The sequence below is a fragment of the Temnothorax nylanderi genome, unplaced genomic scaffold, assembly GCF_030848795.1.
Source record: "Temnothorax nylanderi isolate EJ_2023f unplaced genomic scaffold, tnyl_v1.0 TNYL_tig0001_pilon, whole genome shotgun sequence".
Lineage (NCBI taxonomy): Eukaryota > Metazoa > Arthropoda > Insecta > Hymenoptera > Formicidae > Temnothorax > Temnothorax nylanderi.
The window spans coordinates 4,745,496-4,767,955 of record NW_027249063.1 but is presented as its reverse complement, the minus strand read 5'-3'; the positions used below and the strand labels follow the sequence as shown (position 1 = coordinate 4,767,955).

At 36.5% G+C, this 22,460-nt stretch overlaps 4 protein-coding genes across 10 annotated transcripts; 2 read left to right on the top strand and 2 right to left on the bottom strand.

Annotated features, from left to right (window-relative positions):
• Positions 1 to 963: 963 nt before the first annotated feature.
• On the bottom strand, positions 964 to 4,803 carry LOC139767749 (PP2C-like domain-containing protein CG9801). 4 transcript variants are annotated; one of them, XM_071697358.1, is made up of 8 exons: positions 4,257 to 4,803; positions 3,565 to 3,602; positions 3,310 to 3,476; positions 2,817 to 3,040; positions 2,540 to 2,740; positions 1,924 to 2,227; positions 1,365 to 1,851; positions 964 to 1,292 (listed from the first exon to the last, which is right to left on the bottom strand). In XM_071697358.1, exons 2-8 carry the CDS (start codon positions 3,565 to 3,567, stop codon positions 1,098 to 1,100), a joined length of 1,581 nt encoding a protein of 526 aa, XP_071553459.1. In that variant the 5' UTR covers positions 3,568 to 3,602; positions 4,257 to 4,803; the 3' UTR covers positions 964 to 1,097. The 4 variants fall into 4 exon arrangements, with proteins under 4 accessions (XP_071553459.1, XP_071553464.1, XP_071553469.1 ...); XM_071697363.1 differs by having other exon boundaries at positions 4,513 to 4,803; XM_071697368.1 differs by having other exon boundaries at positions 3,310 to 3,602.
• A 180-nt stretch (positions 4,804 to 4,983) lies between these two features.
• On the top strand, positions 4,984 to 11,007 carry LOC139767717 (protein zyg-11 homolog B). The gene is made up of 10 exons (XM_071697307.1): positions 4,984 to 5,563; positions 5,697 to 5,936; positions 6,007 to 6,244; positions 6,311 to 6,505; positions 6,610 to 7,007; positions 7,120 to 7,265; positions 7,645 to 8,033; positions 8,454 to 8,823; positions 8,908 to 9,247; positions 9,378 to 11,007. The coding sequence occupies exons 2-10, from the start codon at positions 5,807 to 5,809 to the stop codon at positions 9,521 to 9,523; spliced, it is 2,352 nt and encodes a 783-aa protein (XP_071553408.1). The 5' UTR covers positions 4,984 to 5,563; positions 5,697 to 5,806; the 3' UTR covers positions 9,524 to 11,007.
• A 151-nt stretch (positions 11,008 to 11,158) lies between these two features.
• Positions 11,159 to 16,185, bottom strand: Pabp2 (poly(A) binding protein nuclear 1). Of its 3 annotated transcripts, none has more exons than XM_071697465.1 (8): positions 15,962 to 16,185; positions 15,140 to 15,276; positions 14,930 to 15,044; positions 14,751 to 14,818; positions 14,379 to 14,620; positions 14,106 to 14,198; positions 13,905 to 13,975; positions 11,159 to 12,847 (listed from the first exon to the last, which is right to left on the bottom strand). In XM_071697465.1, exons 2-7 carry the CDS (start codon positions 15,272 to 15,274, stop codon positions 13,942 to 13,944), a joined length of 687 nt encoding a protein of 228 aa, XP_071553566.1. In that variant the 5' UTR covers positions 15,275 to 15,276; positions 15,962 to 16,185; the 3' UTR covers positions 11,159 to 12,847; positions 13,905 to 13,941. The 3 variants fall into 3 exon arrangements, with proteins under 3 accessions (XP_071553566.1, XP_071553555.1, XP_071553575.1); XM_071697454.1 differs by having other exon boundaries at positions 16,017 to 16,184; XM_071697474.1 differs by lacking the exon at positions 15,962 to 16,185 and adding an exon at positions 15,667 to 15,867.
• Positions 16,186 to 16,975: 790 nt separating this feature from the next.
• Positions 16,976 to 22,180, top strand: Cdc50 (cell cycle control protein 50A). Of its 2 annotated transcripts, XM_071697227.1 has the most exons (5): positions 16,976 to 17,133; positions 17,835 to 18,668; positions 18,829 to 18,994; positions 19,354 to 19,411; positions 20,328 to 22,180. In XM_071697227.1, the coding sequence occupies exons 1-4, from the start codon at positions 17,082 to 17,084 to the stop codon at positions 19,364 to 19,366; spliced, it is 1,065 nt and encodes a 354-aa protein (XP_071553328.1). In that variant the 5' UTR covers positions 16,976 to 17,081; the 3' UTR covers positions 19,367 to 19,411; positions 20,328 to 22,180. The 2 variants fall into 2 exon arrangements, with proteins under 2 accessions (XP_071553328.1, XP_071553318.1); XM_071697217.1 differs by lacking the exon at positions 19,354 to 19,411.
• Positions 22,181 to 22,460: the final 280 nt, after the last annotated feature.

Below are 22,460 nucleotides of genomic sequence, written 5' to 3'. Positions count from 1 at the left end.
GGCGCCACTGGCGGCGTCTCGCGTCGTCGCGCCGCAAACTTTTCGCGCGGACCGCGGGGGGGGCGAGAGACGAAATAAAGGCAGGAACGCGAGAACGCATCGTCGCGCGCGCTTCGCCTCGAGAACCCCTCGAACGCACCGGTTCTTCCGTGCAATGGGCGCATTCGGTACAGCCGCTCGCTGAGCGGCTGGGCAGCAATTAAATGTGATTGGTTGGCTCCAAAAGTAAGAACCAATCACATTCTACTGGCTGCGTTCAGCAGAGGAAACTGCTTTGCAATTGTTGTCAAATTTATTAATCTTTAATTGGCGCAATTTTCAAAAATTCTGGCAAAATTCACGAATTTTACAACAGTTTTCTCTGCTGAACGCATCAGGTACTTACAAACCGAGTTTAAAATTAGAATCTGCATTGGTAGAAATGGACAAGTCGCTCAGTGAGCACCCAATAACTGCATTTAGCAAAAAAAAAAAAAAAATTCAATGAACGCTCAATAATTATCTATTACGATTGGTTTCTACATTTGGGTCTAGAGAACAATTAAAGACAAGAACCAATTATATTAAGGAATCACTGAGAGCTCGCTGCTTCTACTGTACGCGGCCAATATCTGGCGGAAAAGAACAAAACAAAAAAAAACACATGGCGGGCCGTTTCGTTAAAAACGCTGGGCGCTAGACTGCTAATTTCTAGTGATTTAATGCTAGCTCGCACAGATCGAGTCACCATGCGCCATGTACTTCAGATATACAAGAACAATGGCCTAGTTTACACCGATCTCTTGATACGCGTATCAAATAGTATATTTGAACCGATCAGCCAATAATCAAACTAATTTACTAGTTATTTACTATTTAATACGCGTATCAAGTGATCGATGTAAACTAGGCCAATGTCAGAGGTTTCCGTCTTTCATCTCTAATTATATTTATCGATACCCAGAGATAAACTTGACTCGTCACTGACTTGTAAAAGATATATTCGCCTTTTATTTAACGCTAAGGTAAGAATGTTACAATATAGAAAGTATAATCTATCAATTTTTATACGAATAAAAACTATAATCTCTCTATTGTTAATTACACTTTGAAGAAATTTAGGATCCGACTACGTATGCCACGACCGTTGCGTGATCTAGCTTGCCAGGTATCATAGTTATTTTCTCCAGCGTCTTCTTCCTTCGGGATCTCTGCTCCTGCTTCGAGAGCTGTACGAGGTGACCGTCTTTGTGCTGGGCGTAATACAATTCCGTGTCTTCGAGTATCCGCCTCTTCGCTGCGGTTATACGTACCTGCGGGCAAAGGGGGCATTTGTAAAGATATCGTTTGAAAGATGTTCGGAAGATATTTGCTTCTTCGCTTACCGCAAAGTCCAGGAGAAGTTCGCACAGATGCTTGGCACTGTTGCACGGCGGTCCTTCTCCAGAAACTCCGCGTCTCAGCAGATCCTCCATTCTGAGCAGGGTGAGCTCGTGCCGCTGATAGGCCTCGACTACCGGGAGATTGTTGCTGTTCACGTTGCTGTTACTCGATTCGGTGTGCCGCAGATTCTCCGTGGATCTCCGACGTGTTTTTGATCTCGCGTCGTGACTCTTCAGCGTGGCGTCCGCGCCGCTACTGTGACTCGGTAGGACCGCAAATTTTCCCACCACAGGGTCGAAATTATCGGAAATTCCGTCACTGGTGAGAAACACTATGTCACCTCTCTCGACCTCCGTTATAGCCAGCGTTAGGTTATTCAATTCGGGATTAGAGCCGTCCACCGGACCTAGGGCTCCTAAGGCATCTCGCATGTCTCGCATGCAATGAATATCGTGAGATCCTCGCGTTATCTCTCTCACCCCGGTTTTCCTGTTTTCGTTTTAACACAAGAGACGATTATCAAACGGGCCTAGTTCATTGTGCGCAACAAGAAATACGTACCCTGAATATACGTAAGCTAAACTATCACCAACGTTGCAGGTACAGGCAATGTATTTTCTCTGGCATATATTTGTATCCGTATTTGAACTTGGCAGTGGAAGGATTGTGCACACCGTTAAGGTAGTGAGCATCCCTTGCTCCTGGAGAATCAACGAATGTGCCGCGTGGAATGATCGAAGCAACGCTATAAATACGTCTTTCGTCGTTGTCATTTCACTATTTATAGACGGGCAGAACAAGGCTCGATTCAAATACTCTATGCTACCATGAACCGCAGATCTGGCCGCTATACTCGCTTTCGCACCTATAAAATCACAAATTATAAGAATCTCTCGCAACGTTAAAGTAGAATAGGGCCAGTGGCAAAGAAACCGAGTCCGACTAGTTTTAATGAAGCAATAAATATAAAGAAAAAGAATGAATCAAATTTTTTTTTAAGAAACTTATGAAATAAGTTTCTAATACTTGTAACTCGAAGATATTCATTCCATGAATATATACTAAAGTTATGAATACATTTGTCAAACAAAACTATTAATTTGCACTCGCCCCAACTTCTATTTTCGCTTTTAATGACAGCTTATTTTTTTTTCTCTCAGATTTACTGTGCTTTTACCCCAATTAACACCATCCGCAAGAGCCAGTATGGCAGAGTTTGGTCTTGCCACAATGCCAAAACAATCAGCTATTGGCTCTCCATTGTTGGTATCGTTTGTAGGATTTTTCTCATATAGCGTAGTCGCAATTCCAAATGCATTTTCATGAGGATTAAACCAATCGGTAACTCCAGCAATCGTGACGTTCGACGTCGTCGATCCTGAGAGAAGCGTCACATTTTTATTTTGTGCAACAACGCAAGTCTGTCTCATCAATTATCTTTATTCTAAACTCACCGCTTCTATATTGCTCATTCTGATCCAGCATATCGATGTAATCGATATCGGTATCGCTAATACTTAAATGTTTCTGTTGAAGATTGACCGCGGTAAGACCGCTGTCGGGACCAGTGTAGGTCGCAAATACTTCCTCGTTTTCTTGAACGTCGATCTGCCTGCTCGGCAATTCTTCCGGATTCCGGCCGTGTAAAATTGACGGTCCTTCTTGTTTCGTTTCCAGTCTAAGGATGTTAATACATACATATGTATTAGAGCAACACAGATAAATAGAAGGGTGTGAGAGTTAAGGCCATTGCACATAACAAAGTTTTAGTCATAATCGTAAGGCCGTAAGAAAATAGACCAATCACACTCGATTATTCTTCGAGCTCAAGGAGAATAATCGACTGTGATTGGTCTATTTTCTTACGACCTTACGATTATGACTAAAACTTTGTTACGTGCAATGGCCTTAAGTCGGGATGTGGGAGCGTGATCCTGATCTCCTTACCCATTGAGGTAGCGCGTAATGAAACAACCGCCAGGGAAATCCTGAGTCAATGACTGCGGGCTTCGCAGCGACTGTTCCCCGAGGCCTATACTTTCCACAGCCCCAGCCAAATTGCTGATAGACAGTTGGCGCATGAAGCCGGCAACTTTCTTCCGTAAGCTTGGCATCTTTTCAAGGAGGAGTCCAAGCAAAGGTACAGCGATTAAGAATGTTAATTATTGTCTAACATTACTTCATCTGATGTAAGGCTCATACCATGATTATAGCTACCGGCGATAGGTCTCAAATTAAACCTGAAAAGATGCATATATAAGAACGCATTACGAAATCTCATTGTAGGAAGCGTACAATAATGCAGGTCAATTTTTGCTTACTCCAATCTACACTAATACAAAATTTAAAGAAGTAAATTATATCTTCCTTAACTCTCTGATGGATGCACGGGGTGTCGTCTACACTCCACAACAGCTTGTAAAAAATTATCAACTTATTTCAATACAGATTAATATATAAAAAAAACATTAAAATTAAAGTTTCAACCTGTTAATATTAAACAGAAAATAAAAGATCCCAATTGTTTTAATATTTATAGCGCAAATAATAATGGGATGTAATTTACACCCCATGTGTCCTTTTACGTTTTAAATTTTCACACGTCTACTGGAGAGTTAAACGGAGTAAACGAACAAAATCAACTTGGTTAATTTGTTCGCCGACTATAACTTCAATTTGAAACCAACACGAGCCTGAGACACGGATGTACATACAACAAATCAATTGTACATTCATATTCCATGGAATCTATAGAACTCTGTTGAATAAATTAGAAGGGAGAATTGTCACGATCTATCCCACGTATGTATGTATGTACATCCACGCGTTTCAGGCTCGAATCGAAGTTCCAATTGTCCTGAATTATCCCTCGAACAATGCGCAACGAAGCTCACAGTCGTCGAGTCGACGGATCCTCTTCTCCGTTCAGAGATTTCATCACCCCGCGCCGCGGTCGTCTCATTGACAGCTCGACGTGTCAAGTGTCACTGTTTTCCTTAAACGCGCACACGCCAGTGCGGGACGGATGACGGATGTCGGCGGGATCCGGGGATGGGGTCCAAAGAGAGAAAGAGAGAGACACGCAGGGGGGGAGGGCCCGACGGGGCGACCACGTCACCGTGTCACACGCACGGATAATGGGACAATCACCTGGGAAAATTCTCACTGCGCGGAAACGGGATCGGGACGCGCGCCGCGCGACACCGTCGTTCTCCACCTCACCGCCATATTGGGACGATGTGTCAATAGCCGACTGACCGACCGCGGGCGAGCGGTCGGCGGCGGGCCTCCCATGGGTCGCCCACTCCCGCTACGGGGCCCCCCGCCTCGCCCGTTCCCCCGTACATGGAAATCGGCACGTCGCTCGCGCGGCCGCGATTGACACGGGCGATAAAGCGGCGCCGAGACGGGACGCTCGCGTGCGTTATCTCGCCGAGGTGTAGTACGTCGTAGCCCGCGTAGATACAAACGCGGCGGGACCGGCGGGACTAATAGGAGGGGGGGGAGGGGGGCGATCCCGTTCCCCGAGAATCGACGATTAGCTCCGATTCTCGCGCGGCGGCGGCCCGAAATCCGAAATCAGCTGGGCGGTCTCGCGAGACTCGCGAGAGGGAGACGCATTCGTCCCACCCCGCCGCCCGCCGCGCCGCGCCGCGCGATTCGCGCGAATCGCGCGATGACAGTGACGATGACGACGGCGACGTCGGCGACACGGCTGCGCTCTTTTTTTGGTCTGTTTTGACATTTGGCGAGTCAACATGGCGTCCGCAGCACAGATGAGAGTCCGCGAGTCCTCGCGGCCGTTCTAGCGAGGATCGCTCCGCGTACGCGTCGTCCCTTTGACCCGACGTCGAGCTCTTCCCCGCGAGCTCCTGCTCCGCGACGCGGCCTCGCGGACGTCGCGCGACGTCCCGCTCGATCCCCCCCTCGACCTCGAGGCGCGCGCCAACACGGGTAGCGCGTGCCGTCGGGGCCAGTGCACGGTGCGAGAGAGCGTTTCTCTCCGCTTTCGCGTGCGGAATTGCATCATTACGTAATCGTCAATAATCGCCGCCTGAAATCCTGTTGTCCGAGCTGGCGAGATTACCGCTCGCCCGCTCCCCCCCGCTAACCTTTGGCTCTCGATCGCTCGAGGAAGGAAGCGATCCACGGTGCCCAGTTGACTCCAACGTGAATGAGCTTCACGTGACGTTATTTTCATGTATGTGCCACCCCCCCCCTTCCCCCGCAAAAAGAAAATTTTTATATCTTGTATCCCACAGCGTGCGATCTGGTGCGCGGATGTAATTTAAACGTTGTGCTCATGCGTTTTCTCCCGATGTTGCACTTTCAAGGTACGGGACTGTGAATGCACGCACGGACCGGTGCTCCCTCGGAAGCCGATAGAATATAGGAAAAATAAGGGCTAGAGATTATCCGGCACGGATGACAGCAGAAGCGTAAGATGTTCGAGTCTCCGAGAAGTCTCCAGGAGGTTTGCATCGACTTCATCTGCGGTAACGTGCTCGCCCTGTGCAAGGTTCACCCTAGCGATACAAACTCTCCCAATACTCTGAGTAGTAGTAACGTATCCGGTAAGTGGCGTAAAACTAGTTGGTTGGCGCACTCGGCTCTCTTGCAGACATAAAGCAGCATAAGTTTTAGATCGACAAGATAACGGTACGGCGGACAGTAATAGCGCAGAAGTTGCTTTTGATACTGCAACAGGTAGAACATCGTCTAACGATGCTCCCTCCAGCTCAGCGACTCGGCTTACCTTTAGACATCCGGACGCCTTTTTGCCCGCCGAAGTGTCGGAGCAATTATTATCGAACCTATGTGAGAAGAAAACGTTATCCGATTTAACGATCACGCTTTTCGACTCGAAGACCACTAGATTAAGGTGACGAGACTTTGTGTGTGTTTAGAGAGAAGAAAAATTTTATAACGACAGTTAATCTTCTTCCAGGCACGTACGATTGAAGGATGCGTCGACATTGTCGGCTAAAGGCTTAAGCGTTCTTAAGCAACATAAAGTTATAGATTTAATAGTAAACGGTCTGAAGATCACTGTTAATGAATTAATTAGCTGTTTAGGCGATTGGAGTATACAAAATCTTAGGTCGCTAAGTGTAGCTAAAGGAAGCTTTATGGATTTTTCAAGGTTGCTACAACATTTCACGTATTTGTAATATTCTTAAATCGAATTATGGAAGCTCTCTACGATAGTCTATAAATTTTATATCTTTATATATTTTTTTGTTGTAGACAACGCATGGTAGATATCGCAACGTTAAACAAATTAAAGGCACTTCATACCTTGAATGTCTCAGGAACAGAATTTAATAAACACGGCTTGGACATAGTAGTCGAAGATCTTCCCCTTTTAGAGAGCTTAGATATATCTTGTACAAGAGTCGACGATATAACGCCGTTAAAAAAATGTAAAGGTCGTTTAAAGACATTAAATATGTATAATTTAAAGATAAGTGGATGCGGAAATTTAATACCGGTGTTGCTGGAGCTAAACAAATTAAGGCACTTAGATATTTCCGATGAAAAAGATCCGCATGGTTTTGAAGTTTTCGCACCTGCCAAGCCAAAAATAACAGATTTTTTAAGAACTCTGAACTGTATGCCTTACTTAACAACCCTAGACTTATCAGGTGAGCGGTGCAACGTGATATTTATATGCAATCTCACATTGCGTGTTGCATTTCATGAAATTATTAGTTAATTATATTGATATTTCATTAAGTGTTAACGTTTGTTACATAGGCAAAGATGATATAAATTCGAAGGATTTAAAAAAATTTATTGCGTCACATGTACACTTGAGGTTTCTGGGATTGGTGCATTCCGATGCTTGTTACGATGAAAGTTTTATAGATTCTACACATGAGGATTACAGACCTGAATTTATTGTAAGTTGACACAATACTGACTGTGCAAGCATATATTATGTCTCTGTATTATTCTAATATCTAAAAAAATTGGAATTTATATTTTTGTTATATATTTTATTTATAATATTATATCGTTATACATTGCATTACATTTTACATTCTAAATTTAACATTTTCAATCGTCACTTTACTTTCCTTGTTAGAAATTTTGTTATTTATTCTGTACTATAGAGACAAAAATTAAGAAAAGTGTAAAGAAATATATGTATAAATTAAATAGCATAATAATAATAGCAAAATAATCACTAACATTTTATTGATAAGAAAAAGGAAAAGAATAAACGTTTTTATAGATGAAATTCATGTGAAATAAATATACATTTGTCTTTTGCTTCAGATCAGTGGTACAGCAACAGAGTCTCAAATTTTGGAAGCCCTTAGGAGATATACATACAGACCAATATATCTTCAAAAATGTCTATTTAACTTGTTCCGTTTGACACCAAACTTCCTCGAACCACGGGTCGATGTGATAAAATTAGTCTTACCTGGAATGAGAGAGCATCCACAGGAGTTTCGTGTACAAATGGCGGCTACTGCGTGTATCTATAATCTCACAAAGGGTGAATTGGCCCTCATGATTCATCCGTCGATACTTAAACAAATAGTCGAATTAACATTATTAGCGATGGAATCATATCCGACTAATCATCAACTTCAAAAGAACACGCTATTGACTTTGTGTAGCGATAGAATCCTACAGGATGTTGCATTTGACAAATATAGGTAGTTATATCAATTTACGAATCTAATATTTAGAAGTACAGTATGCTGAGATTTCAATATCTTTAGTTTTAAACTCTTATCAATATTTTGCACATTATTTGCCGTAACGTCATCAATATTAAAGAAGTGGTTTATTTGAGTAAATCACAATCGAGTACTCGCAACCCGTCGCGTCGCGTAAAAGAGTCACGGTCGGTCTCGCTCCGCGTATACTTGGCGCGAGACACTACCGTGTCTCTTGATATATTAACATAAATAAATAAAAACGTTATTTCTTTAGGTTTAATTTTTCTTATGCGTATAAAATGAATGAAACTTAATAATATTATTATCTATGAATAGAGGTATTGAAATTTCAGCTTATACAGATATATTTGTGATATAGATAAATTAAAAAAAAAAGTGTTTTTCATTTAACAGGTGCGCAAGATTAGTCATGAATTGCTTATCGACATTTGATGATGCATCCATGAATCGTATGTCTGTGGCCATTTGCTCAATATTAGCAGCAAAGATATCGACATTGGAAACCTCTATGCTTGGCGCACAACCACAATATATGTTGAAACTGCTTGCAATGGTTAGATCTAAGGTCGAGTCCAAATTAGTAGATATTACAATGAAATTTACATTAAGCGCACTATGGAATTTAACGGATGAGAGTGCGGCTACATGCAAGGTTTTTCTTGACGAAGGTGGAATGGAGTTATTTCTTGAAGTACTGGACAGCTTCCAAGGAGAATCTAGTGTGGAAACCAAAGTTCTTGGTTTGTTAAACAATATAGCAGAGGTTCGTACCGGAGTCTTCAATATAGAGTCTTTAATAAAACGTTATATTAAGATGTAATTTAATTTTTTGTATCGAAAATTTCAGGTCGATCATTTGAGACCACGGCTTATGCAACCTCGGTTTATAAAGATGCTTTCTATGCTGCTCGATTCCGAGCACATTGATGTATCTTATTTCGCAGCTGGTATCGCTGCGCATTTACTTAGCGATGGTCCTGGATCTTGGTGTAGTATGCCATCACAACCGAGCAGGGAGCAGTTATTAGATCAACTGGTCAACGCTGTAACTCACTGGCAAACACCACAGGGAGAGATGGTTGCCTATCGTAGCTTCCAACCATTTTTCCCACTGTTACGTTGTACAGATGCGTATCCTGTTCAACTCTGGGCAGTATGGGCGATTCATCATGTTTGCACAAAGAACCGTAAGTTTAAAACAGAATGTTTTATGTGACAAATTATGTTAGACTGTAATAATCTATTCTGATAGTACAGTAAAGTAAAAATTTACGAATTTCTATACACACAACATAATAATCGTATGTTTATTTTCAGCAAAACGTTATTGTGTGATGTTGATCAGAGAAGGAGGAGTAGAAACTTTAAAGCAATTGGAAAAAACGCATACAGAATATACGACGCAACCGAATTTGCAAAGTTTATGTCAGTCAATTCTGGAAACGCTTGAATTAAGTTCTTAACGATAGCTGTTGCTTTTGCAAATTAAATACCCCATGGTATACTAGTCAATGTTTATCTTAGTGCAATCCTATATCCTGTTCTTTAGACCAAATGAATATAAAAATCATATGGCCATGAATAATTACATCACAAAGAGATAGACTGCAATCAACAAAACACACGACACACAAACCATAAGTCCAAAATATTTTAATCGAGTTGATACTTTAATTAAGTTGATATTGTGTGGCTGAATTGAAGATCTGAATTGAGAAATAGATATATCTTTGTATATTATAGAGCATATTGTTATATGTAGAATTAATTTTGAAAATTATTCAATTATTTAAGCAATAGTTGTATGGAATGAACTAATAAGTAAAGCAGATTTATAACTTCAAAAAAATAAACTACATAATGCATAATAGTATGTCGAGATATAACTTTAAAGATAATGTAATTTTTTAATTTGAAATAGAGGAGAAAAGGAAAATTTATATCATTTTTTAATCATTCATCTAATTATATCACCTACTGTCATTGATATTTGTTTTTTTTTATAACTTCAAAGTTACATTAATTATTGCAGAAAATAGTATAATTATTCAATATAATAATGTTTGTAATGTCCCAAAATATACCTATATTTTTTACGATTTATTTGATGATGAAGATTATCTTTATAATTTATATCTGAGATTCTAGTCTAGTTAATTATTACCGTAAACGAGAACGAGTAATTAAAATAAACATCTATTTAAAATATCTGTAATTAACATCCTACTTTGGATGTAGATTGGATTTTAATTATTAGTAGTATGAGAAAAAAAGATGATTATATTATTTTGTACAATTTATGCAATGCGTGCATAATAAAATTGTATTGATGTTTGATTGAATAACTAATTTTACACATTGACATTATTATAAACAAGATGTATAAAGAAATAATCATTCTTAAACGTTTATGCCTAATTAATATATCTAATATTATATATAATTTATATATTTAATATAATCTGAAATTGTAGACTAGGATCTTGAATTATGTATTAGGTATATATTATACATTTATTATTGTATTTTCCAGAAAATTATGCTAAACTTCTGTCTCTTTCTACGATTCAACAAAGTGATGGGATATAAGATAAGATGTTAAAATAATTATTTTGTTAAATGTCATACTTTAACGCTTAAATTCAGATCTTCAAATCTATTTTGTTAATAAATATTCTTCATGGAATTTATTCTTCATTAAATATTAAAAACATCTTAAAAATTGATCATGCATAATACATGCCTTCAGAGATTATACAAAAAATCAGAGAGTTTGTAATAAAAGAAAAATACATATTAATATTAGATTATATCTGTTATTAAAATATTGCGAATTTATATAAACGAAATTTATTCTTCTGATATCATTACATGTTGACACTTAAAGTGTAAGAAATATCAACTTGAATGGTACTGAATGTTAATAAACATGCTATGCAAGCCTTTATATATTGATGCTTTTTTGACGGATTAGTTACTGCATTATTACACATCAATACTAGTATTGATTTTATAAGATTTTTAAACAAATAGTAGATGTGTAAAAATGCATCTTTCTCTTTCTCTCTCTCTCTCGCTTTTCACTGAAATATCTAAAATTCTATATTAGCCAAGAAATTCTTTATTTACCACTCATTAATTTTACATTTTATATTACACATATATCTTAATTATTTTCTTTTTTTTTTCCTTAATGAAACAAAAAATTGTTCATGAAATTTGTATCATTATCACTCAATTGATGCTGATGCTGTGCTGCACCTGCAAAATACTTAGCGACATAGAAGTAACATTACGAAATGTGTCTCAATTAAATGTGTTGAAAGTCGGCACTCCTCCTAACACCTTAGCACAATGGATCAATATTTCAGAAACATATTTTACACGCGTCTTACAAATTAGTAGCAATATGTTTAAGATAAAACTGAAGATGTATAGTTAGTACTGAATAAATGAAAGTTGCAGTGAAAAATATGCAACGTGTAGTCAAACATTTCACATACAGGACAATTTTAATATTTCATAATTTCTTGGCGCAACTTTCAGTTATCATGCATACAAAATTTACTACAAATTATAATTATATGATATTATTCTAGACATTCACTTTGTAGTTCAATCTTCTTACCGTTGTTTTATAACATCTTTTTGACGTGCAAAACTGACGGTGCATTTTTTATCAAGTAGATAATAATACATATCAATGCATACATATATATATAGTTAATAATTATTATTCAGTTAAACAATCATTATTCAGTTGTGAATATATTAATATTCACAACAGATGGATATTATTATCTAGTTCAATCTTTACCTATAATATTCTGTTGTATCTGCCTTAACACAAGATATACATCTCTACATATAATTATCCCTACAATTATAATATCTATCATTTTATGTAAAAAATCAGACCACATTAAAATACAAACATGCTTTCATACAAATTTACTATTTGTTATTAACTTTTTTATGTCAAAGTCAGTACGGTGCGTTTTCAGATTCTGCTTTCAGGTGTACACACAAAAATTTTCATGATATATATTTTTAAACGATATTGTATTATTTACCTGAACTACTTACTATGAATATAATTGTTCTTAATAAACATGTACTATTATTTTCATACAAAATTAATGATGTAATACAAATACATTATTGAAGTTTAAACATCTTGCACATGTATAGATATATGGATAAGTTAGACTGTTGGTGATCAAATATTTCAATTTGCACAAACTGAATTGAGCCTGAAGTCAAATATTTCAATGACACCTAATTATATAACGTTTGTAGTTGTAAGATTATATGATTACATTTAATTATGATACTTGTATAAATTTATTTACATTAAATATATATATCGAATATAAATATTTAATATATTTAGATATTTATATTTAAATATAAATATTTAATAATTTATTTATATTAAATATATATATTAAACATAAATATTAAATGTATATTTTATTGAACATACATTAAAACGTATTTTGTATCAGATACATAAAACAGTTAAAATATATATATGGATAAAGTAAAGCAAAACATTTTGGAAAAGTTTTAAGGCGGATACAAAATCAACTTTATAGAATTTATTGGTACTAAAGCTTTAATTAAAATTTATTGAACTACAATAGTGAATGATCGCTGTTCTACATTTGTAGTTTTATGTGATAATTATTAAATCAAATATAATTAATTGTGCCCAACTGTCCAATCTTTTTTTCTTTTGACATGATGTTTTTCTCTTTTTTTTCCCTTCGTATCAGTTTTTTTTTCTGTGGACATATCATAAGAATTTACTTAAACATCTTAACCGCTTTCCAATGCAATGCATGATGATATGCACGTTTGTAAGTTTCTTGTGCGAATTGTTAATCAATTTTTCACAAAAACTTACAATTTTCAATGTTTCATCTCACAAGGCCATACTCTATACTTTCAATCTACGAAATATTAAATATATGAACAATATGCACGTTTAATTGAAATTAATAAAAGTGTAATAAAACGTGATAATTTCTTTAACTAAACTAATGAGGAAAAATGCAATATATAGAAAAGTGAAGCGAACAAGATGTTATTTTACAATTTGATATATATTGCGATATTTTTTAATAGTATAGATATTTATTATGGCCAAGTGTCAATACTAATGTATCTAAATATCATATTCCATTATATTCAGTGAATAAAGCGATTACAACTGTTAATTTCTTTATAATTTTAATTTTGTTGCATTACTAACAATGAGTTCGATCATATAGATACATCAGATTATATTAAAAGTTAAATTTATTGAGAGTTAAGTAATATGTTATTACTAATCATAATTTTACTATCTCAATCATATGAAGGAATGGCCAGCAAATTATTTTAAAAAATTGGTCCAAAGATCCTAATAGACACAGAGTTATCTCGACGTTACATTACTGAATAAAAGAGAAATGTGAGCAAGAGTCACTCAAAAACATCTAATTAGAAAGTTCTAATTTAACGCATATATATAAATGTATAAACATTGTATTAATTTATTACTATTTTTATTCAGATAATTTATTATCCAATTCAAATGCTTCTGGTCCTTCCTCCAGTTATAATAAAATGTATGAAGTTCAGAAACCTTCAAAGCTCAGAAACGTTCAAAGAAATGTTCCTTTGTTGCTGTAAATATTTTATTTCTTCGTATCTCTCAAAAATCATGAAATTGTGAATTATTGATTAATAAAAATAAGCATATGTGTAATAAGAAAATTAATTTCTTTACGCTGAGAACTTTCCTTTGAGCGGTATAAATAGGAATTATCACATACATGACGTAAAATAACAACTTACCTTGATACTTGTAAAATAATGTTGCCCTTTAAAATGGTCAATATGGCATATAGTAACCACGTCTGTAACTCCTGCAAGAGAAAACCATGAAGTAGTAGAATTTATATAAAGCACGACAGAATGCTCTCTTTAAAAGGACACAGATATTGTGGAAATTGTTAATGAATTCGTTAGAAGGTAGTAGAACCAAACAGAAATTACCTAGGTCGCCTCGTAGGTCTGTATCCAAAGTATGTATTACCACGAATAATTCCTTTAGCCATGCCTCGATAGCCTCTTGCACCTCTGGGACCCCTGTAAATACAAGAAGCAATGAAATGCAGTGTCAATGCTATAGAAGATCCAAATAAATTTGAGTTATATATATCAATTGATTATTTTTTATTAAGTTTTTATAAAAGTCTTTATAAAAGTCAAGTTATATTATTTTATAAGTTACAATTATAGGATATGTTATCTGAAACAGAGAATTACCTATTTGTCATAGAGAAACCAGGTTTATTTGTTCTTTTAGGCATTACTTTAATTTGACGTCCTCTGAACATAGACTCATCCATGGCCATTGCGGTCTGTACAGAATCGCGTTCAGCAAATTCGATATAAGCAAAGCCCTTGGGGTGACCATCGAATTTATTACACAAAATTGTCACTCTATTGACACTGCCGCAACCGTGAAAATGTTGCTCCAACTCTTCAGCTGTAGCGCCATAGTCGACCTGCATATAATACAAAAGAAATCAAGTTTTTAAGTCTTTGCAACGCTATCGTACATTATAGTAGTACTTTTTAAAAGAAAGATGCTTGCTGCAGATTTCAATGGTCATGAATGAATTATCCCAAACTTACGTTGCCGACGTAAATCGACCGGTTATCAACTTCCATCTTATCTTCCAAAGACATATTTAATGGGCTTGCTAAAATATAAGATGTGTAATAAGAATAAAATTGTCATTGCATATAGCTAAAGTATTCGGTTTTATTTTTAAATGTACTTTCTCATAGAAGACACAAATTTGCAAACTTACTAATACCAGGTGGACTGCCCATGTTCATCTGCTTATCTACCTCAGATTGGAGTTGTTTCAATTTCTCGGCTTCCTCCTCCATTTCCCTCACTCGTGCTTTAATCGCCTCCAATTCCTAGATTACAATATTTCATTAAACTAAATATCACATCGGTAAAAAGGATTTTATTGTTGTTGCCATATACTACTGCAAGAATAGCAATTAGTTACAGGATCGTCAACGTTTGCTTCGGCCAAGTCACGCTTCACGCCGTCGCACTGCATAATAGTGTCTCCATCTTGACCGTTTTCAAGACCATCCAGACCATCGATGTGGTCGCCAGCTAACAGATCGGATTCAGACATCTCTGAAATACAATAGCAATCGTAAGTTATCAGAGAAATTGAAAATTAACACCGTACTTAATATTTAGGTTTACAAGCGAGGAGGCAGCACGAACTGTATTCTCGCTATGTTGAAAATTATTTTTATAAAAATAAATTTCCGTCACATTTATTCACATATCGTATGCACAACGAGATTTTTTTTATTTTGAAGTAAAGCAAGAAATAATAAATATAAAAAGTTATTATTTTATTCCAAGCAATGTCCGATATGCATTGATCTACGTTCGCTACTCATTTCCTCCATTACATAGGCACGTAATTAATTATACATCGGCATTATTAAGCAATTATAAGACTCGAGCCTAACAACTAGACAAAGTCGTGCAAGATTTGCGATACAACACACTAACGTGTACGACTCGGCCGAGTTGGACGAGAAACGGAGGCGACAAAATGTTGGAATATACATATTCAACTCGCTCGTTCGGGATGATTCGAGAGAACCGCGACGAGAGGCGGCTCGTGCTCTTGGCGCCGTGGACCGGGACGAGAATCGCAGGTCGGAGATAAACGACGTGCGACACACGCGGAGCGATATGTGAAACGAGCCGGGGATCAATTTGATCGGCAACCCCGATCGAGAACGACGCATGCACTGATATAGCATGTCCTATCCTCGGGGGATTATTAAAGAGAATATCCTACGTGAAAAAGAGCCGACGGACGCTACCGTATTCACGGGGGGTGGGAAGAAACGTACAAGAGAGTATGCAGGCGAACGTTCGAGATATCCACGTATTGCTTCGAGGCGACTCAAAACCGCCTGTCGATTCCTTCTCACGAAAAATCAGTAAATGAGAAAATTGACGCGACCACCGTGCGAGGAGAGCGAATCCAAACCTCCTTCTTGGATAGAGGATAGATAGAGGGAGCAATTTTCAGCGCCACCGTGCTGGACCCGGAAACGGCGAACTAAAAAATGGGTCATGTGACGAGAAGCGAGGCGCTGGCGCTATATTGAAATTGGAAATGTAAATGTCTATATTAATGTATTTTTATATACATTTATATATATTTATGTTTATATTTAGATTTTTTTGTTTCAAGCCATATTTCTGAGCAAATAATTTATGTTATTTACAGTTACTTTGTTAGATCGTATATAAAAGTCATAAAATAATAAAGTAATTTAAATAACGTAAATTATCGCTCAGAAACTTATGGCAACTTTTTTATAATTAATTTTGATATAATATTATAAAGACGGTATTAAAAAAAATCTATCTTTCTTGTTTTCGATAAAACTTACTTTTTTAAATTTACTTTTTTAAAAATATGCTTTATACAGTTTTCAAATAATTTTTAACCACACTTCCGGGGTGGTTAAAAAATATGATACAATGGATAGCACATTTCATACTCCGCGGCATTGCGAGACACACACGCTCATTGGCTGCGTTCAGTGGAAAATACAGCTAGTAAGTAATTGGCGCTCATGTCAGTGATTTGATTCCAGTTTTCCTTTCAGTGGGGAACAATAGGCCTGTTCGTTTTAGCTGAACTTCTCGCACAGTTCATCTTTTCTCTTTTTCTCTCCAACGTGTGAAAAGAAAAAGAACAAAAGATGAACCGTGCAAGAAGTACAGCTAAAAACGAACAGGCCTAATGGGGGAACGATAGTGCTGCACCCTGTGGGCCCGGAAGTTGTGAACTTATCAAACTTCCGTCTTCCGTCGCCATTAAAATGCAAGGAGTCAAGACCTGTCAGGATCCCCCCTGATTAGGTTATCGAGGCTCGTCAAGTGTCAGTCTTGTCGTTAAAATCATGACGTCCATCAGCGAGGTCGACGCGGTGCCTAAATCGAAAAAGCCGTCGGGTGAGCGATTAAAACGATCGTTAAAGGGTTAAAGGCACGAGACTGAACGGTCTCGAATTAACGAGCTTTTTTCCTGATAGGCCTCCGACGACTTCGTACATCCTGCTCGATGATTCCTCGACGATCTCGAGATAATTTCGAGTACAATTTTGCATATTCCCCGAGTTGTTTAAATAATGTATTGCGAATCTTTTTTTAAGTCTTAATTATTTAGTTGTTTCTGCTGAAGTTGGCTAAATTTCGATTGACTTCTACGTATTTTGGAGTCTAAAGTTGGAAGGGACGGAGACTCGATCGCAGGATCACGTATCATCGAATCAACTAACGTTTATGAGAATTGTCTTAATTTATTTACAAAACGCGTTAGCTCTTAGTGATGCAATACGCATTTTCTTTCGTCTAATCATCTTTCCGTCGAACAAAAATTGTATCTTGCTATGGAAAGCAGTGTGAAAGATCTAACAGAGATAGTCCAGGAATATGTCTATCTAGAAGATCACTTTGAACATCTTTCCTCGTTATCTAAACACAATCTCGCTTTCTTTATTTTATATATACAAGAAACTACTCCTGTAGCATGCAACATTCGAGAAAACAAAGTCAGGGAAACAAGATTATTTGATATATCGCATTGTTGTTGATATTATACTGTGTATTTTCGAAAATTATTCCTAATACACGTGAACTTTGACTGTATGCAGATAGCGCGTTTAAGCAGCAGCGGCTACCAGCCTGGCAACCGATACTCACAGCTGGCACAGTTCTACCGACGTTCTTCGTGATAGGAGTCGCATTCATACCGGTCGGCATTGGATTGCTTTACTTTTCCGACGAAGTCAAGGAACAGACGATAGATTACACCAACTGCAACTCCACCGAGTTCTTCGAGAGCGACGGGATGCCTAAGAAGTGTGCGGACGTAATCGCGGCAAATCCAACAGAGAACTGCACGTGCAAGATAAATTTCGAGCTGTCCACGGAGTTTGCCGGCAAGGTTTACATGTATTACGGCCTGACGAACTTCTATCAGAATCATCGGAGATACGTAAAATCTCGAGACGACAGTCAACTGCTAGGACACCTGGACCCTACAGTCTCGAGTGACTGCGAGCCGTTTGCCTACGAGGAAGTGAACAATACCAAAATTCCCATCGCCCCGTGCGGCGCCATCGCAAATTCGCTCTTCAGCGACAAGCTAACGCTATATTCCGCGAAGCATGGCAATATGTCAGTACCGTTACTAAAAACTGGCATAGCCTGGCCATCCGACAAGAATATCAAATTCAGAAATCCAGAGGGCGATCTGAGGGAGGTGTTCAAGAATTTTGCCAAGCCTAAGAACTGGACTAGACACATCTACGATTTGGACGACACGAATGATGAAAATAATGGATTCCAAAACGAGGATTTAATTGTGTGGATGAGAACTGCTGCATTGCCCACTTTCAGAAAACTCTATCGCAGGGTCGACCACACTCAAGAGGGCTTTAAGAGTGGTCTGGTTGCAGGAAACTACACTCTTGAGGTCAAATATTGTAAGTAATCTAAGCAAATTGAAACGCGATGAATTATAAGAATACTCGGATAATTAAAATAATGAAATAAAAAATTACTGATCGATGTCTTTCGCATATATTTTACTTAAATGAACACAATGAGAAAAATGAAGTAACGTTTTCGAATGTTTCTTTTCAGCATTTTCAGTATCCTCCTTCTACGGAAAGAAAAAGATGATTTTAAGTACAACTTCACTTCTGGGAGGAAAGAATCCCTTCCTCGGTATCGCTTACATTGTTGTGGGGAGTTTGTGCTTGCTGCTGGGCGTAGCACTACTCATTATACATATTAAATGTTCTAAGAGGTAACCAATATATTCTTACATTATGTAGCCTCCTCACTTTTCCATCTATATAAACAATAAACATATAAAACGTCTTACTTAACATCCTCCATGTGGTGAAGGAACATCTACACGAATTATTGAACATAGTCTTGTAAAACCAAGATATTAACCATTAATATCTTTAATGTTCACAAATGTACTTAAATTTTGTGCAATATTAAACATGCACGATCTAATATATGTCAATCTCAAACAATATAATAACTTGTGATTTGCAAATAATTATCCTCTCAAGTCAGGTCGACACAGAGACACATATTTAACATTTTTTTCTGTAACATGAGTTGATAATATAATATCTGATATATGTTATACAGCAAACTAATGTAAAGACGACTACAAGAAAGTATTCTTAGGGCACCCATGTATGTTCTTGTAAGTGTTTGTGATATTGTGTTATGTCTATCCTTTATAATTGATGTGTAAAATGTTAACTTGATAAAATATGACCAATCGGGCGATACTTTTGTCGTTTATAATATCACTTCAACGCGGAAATACCGAAATGTATAAAATATTTCACTAATATTTTACTGCAAATAAAAACTAACAATTACCTCGACTAGTCATATTTAGCGTATTGTATGCTTTGCTAGAATGTGTGCATTTTTCCGCTATGTTTCTAAGACTAATAGGATGTTTATTTTTAAAGAGCTACGTGTAACTTCTTTTTTTATATTAAACGACAGATAGAATATTTTAATACAACACTATTGATTGTATTATTTACATAATTGTGATATATAAATAATAAGCAATTAGAAGACAAAATATAATTCCATATAATTATAATATAAATGTTACAAAGTAATGATTGTGTATCATATGTGAGAAACACAAATTATAGTTAACTGTTTGTCCAAGTGATTTTGTTACATGCTTGTTCTATGTTTTTGCGTTTTGTATATATATTTGTACATATATTTTTTGTTTTTGTATATATATTTGGATATACGCACATTTTTAAAATCAAATTTGAAGTAGTTTCGATATCCTCGAAAAATCGGCCAAATTATTAAAAAAATTCCTTATTCGACAAAAAACAACACGGACTAAATCCGATTCAAATTATATATATGGGCATATTATAAAAAGCATGTCGCATGTCCTGAAAAAAGAACATTCATCTAAAGTCGATAGTATATATATTTCTAATTTACGTATTACATTTCGAAGCATTTTAATTTCTCCTGTGCTTTTATATCGTTGGGTTTTATTTTATTAGCAAACTGAGAAAAGTTGAGCGTAAATTTTCTTTCGCACTTATTACATATATATCTCTTTTTTTTAGCACCGCCGACATGATCAATGTGACACCAACTACGGAATATCATCATTAGGAACGATTCGTTTACTTGAAATGAACATAATTTCATCAGTATGAATAAGTCCATCGATTAGGACGAGAGAATTTTTTCAACAACATTGATTTTTGCTTGGCAGTCGTAAACGGAAATACGGATAAATGCGGTAAAGCAATAAACGAATTAAAAAATTTATTGTTTAAAGGATAGTTATCTTTTAAAAGTTTTTATATATAATTAAGTTTCAGTATTGCTATAAGTACGGCATACACAATAGGATTTTCATAACTGAATTTTATATCCTTGAAATTATACTGCACTTGGAATTGTACTGTAAACTTCAAATAGAATAAGTCCAATTAATTAGTTGAAACTTAATTGACAAACAAATACCCGTCGCCATTAATTTTTAATTAAGTTGTGAATATCCTATTATGGAATACTGTACAGGATGTGCCGAAATACGTGGTGCAACCGGCAAGGGGGTAATTCTATGGCTCAAAATAAGTCGAAATAGTAAAATAATTTTTTTTTTCAAATATTGTTTTATTTTTTTAGAAAAAGGACTTTGAAAGTTAATCGAGTATGTATGCAGGCTGATATTTGACGCAATGTTTTTTGCTACAGATATTCTGTACGATTTGTCTTCATCATTCCGACTTATTTTAAGCCATAAAATTTTCTTCCCGATTGTATTTCGGCCCACTCTGTATATCAGCAAAATGGACGAAAGTATCATACAAATGATCATACAATGCTGAAACCAAATGTTTATTAAAATGTTATTCCATTTGTAGATAGTGAACTTTTTGTAAGATATTCTTTTGAATTAAGAAATGCGCTTCAATGCATTTATCGATGCACTTAGCTTACGTTTACGTTGATCTAGAGCAAGCTAAACTTTTCTATTTTAAGTCTTGAAGTTATAATATATAAAGATGTAGAAATGAAACGTAAATTAAATATTTTCTCGGTGTGGTTTCGTATAATACAACAGTCCATCAAAGTTACCTTTCTCTTTTGCAGAATTTTATTTAACTTTGACATACCTTTAACAGTGATTCATTCGACCGTTGAGAAAAATTAAATATCCTCAAAACGCGCAAAATCCTCTTTGGACTGTTGTATTTTACGACAAAAAAAAAACAAATATGTGCTGTCACTTAAAAATTAATATTTATTGCGTAAAATAACAGATTTATAGATTCTACGAACTTGTGTCTATCATGCACTTGTAATTTCTCGATGTCTTGGAAGCGTGAGGTATATAGGGAAAGTGGAATGTTACGTTCCTGGAAAATTAATTGCGTTACAAAAATGAAGATAACAATACATACATGTGTATATACATATATCTTTCCGATAACAATGGTTCTTTTACGAAATTCGACTTATGAAAATATAACTTGTGACAAAATGACAAACTGATACCATTGAAATTGATTGTCGATCAACCAATGTTGCGTTCTTGTGTATGGCTCGCGAAAGTATCCAAAAACGGCGATGCGTCATCAAATTAAGTGACAGCGTTTAAATATTAATCCCGAGCCGTTATACGTCCTCGTAAATTGTTCATTAATTTGGATCTCTCTACAGGGACAGCGTTGCCCTCAGAATCTTTCTTCTGAGTGCAATTTTGATTTGTCGTGCCTTAACTAGATATGCATGCATTACCGAGCGACGTAATTGAAGGGACGGTGTCGTGTCGTAACTGCGATTTACTCTGTAAGAGCGTAGAAATGAATTGCCGGGTGTCGTATTGCGATGTAAACCACTTATAAGATCGATCTAGTCTACTGTGAACATAACAATGAATAAAGAGAAACGATTAAAGAGTCAAGATGCGGTATTCTCTTCGTTTATAATAATCAGCTGTTAACCGTGGACGTTACATGCTAGCGAAAACGGATTTCTGGGAACTTCCACTGTCAGATATGAAAAAGAAAAGGAAAATAAAGCTTTACGAGCTTCGCTCGAAATCTGGACGATCGTAGCGAGAGAAGAATGTTTAAAAGATGAGCGGGGTGACTGAAATTTTATGTTCATTTTTGTCAAATGTAGATTAACTTTAATCTTGATTTAACTTACTATTTATCTTTTTCTAATAGAGATTAACCGAA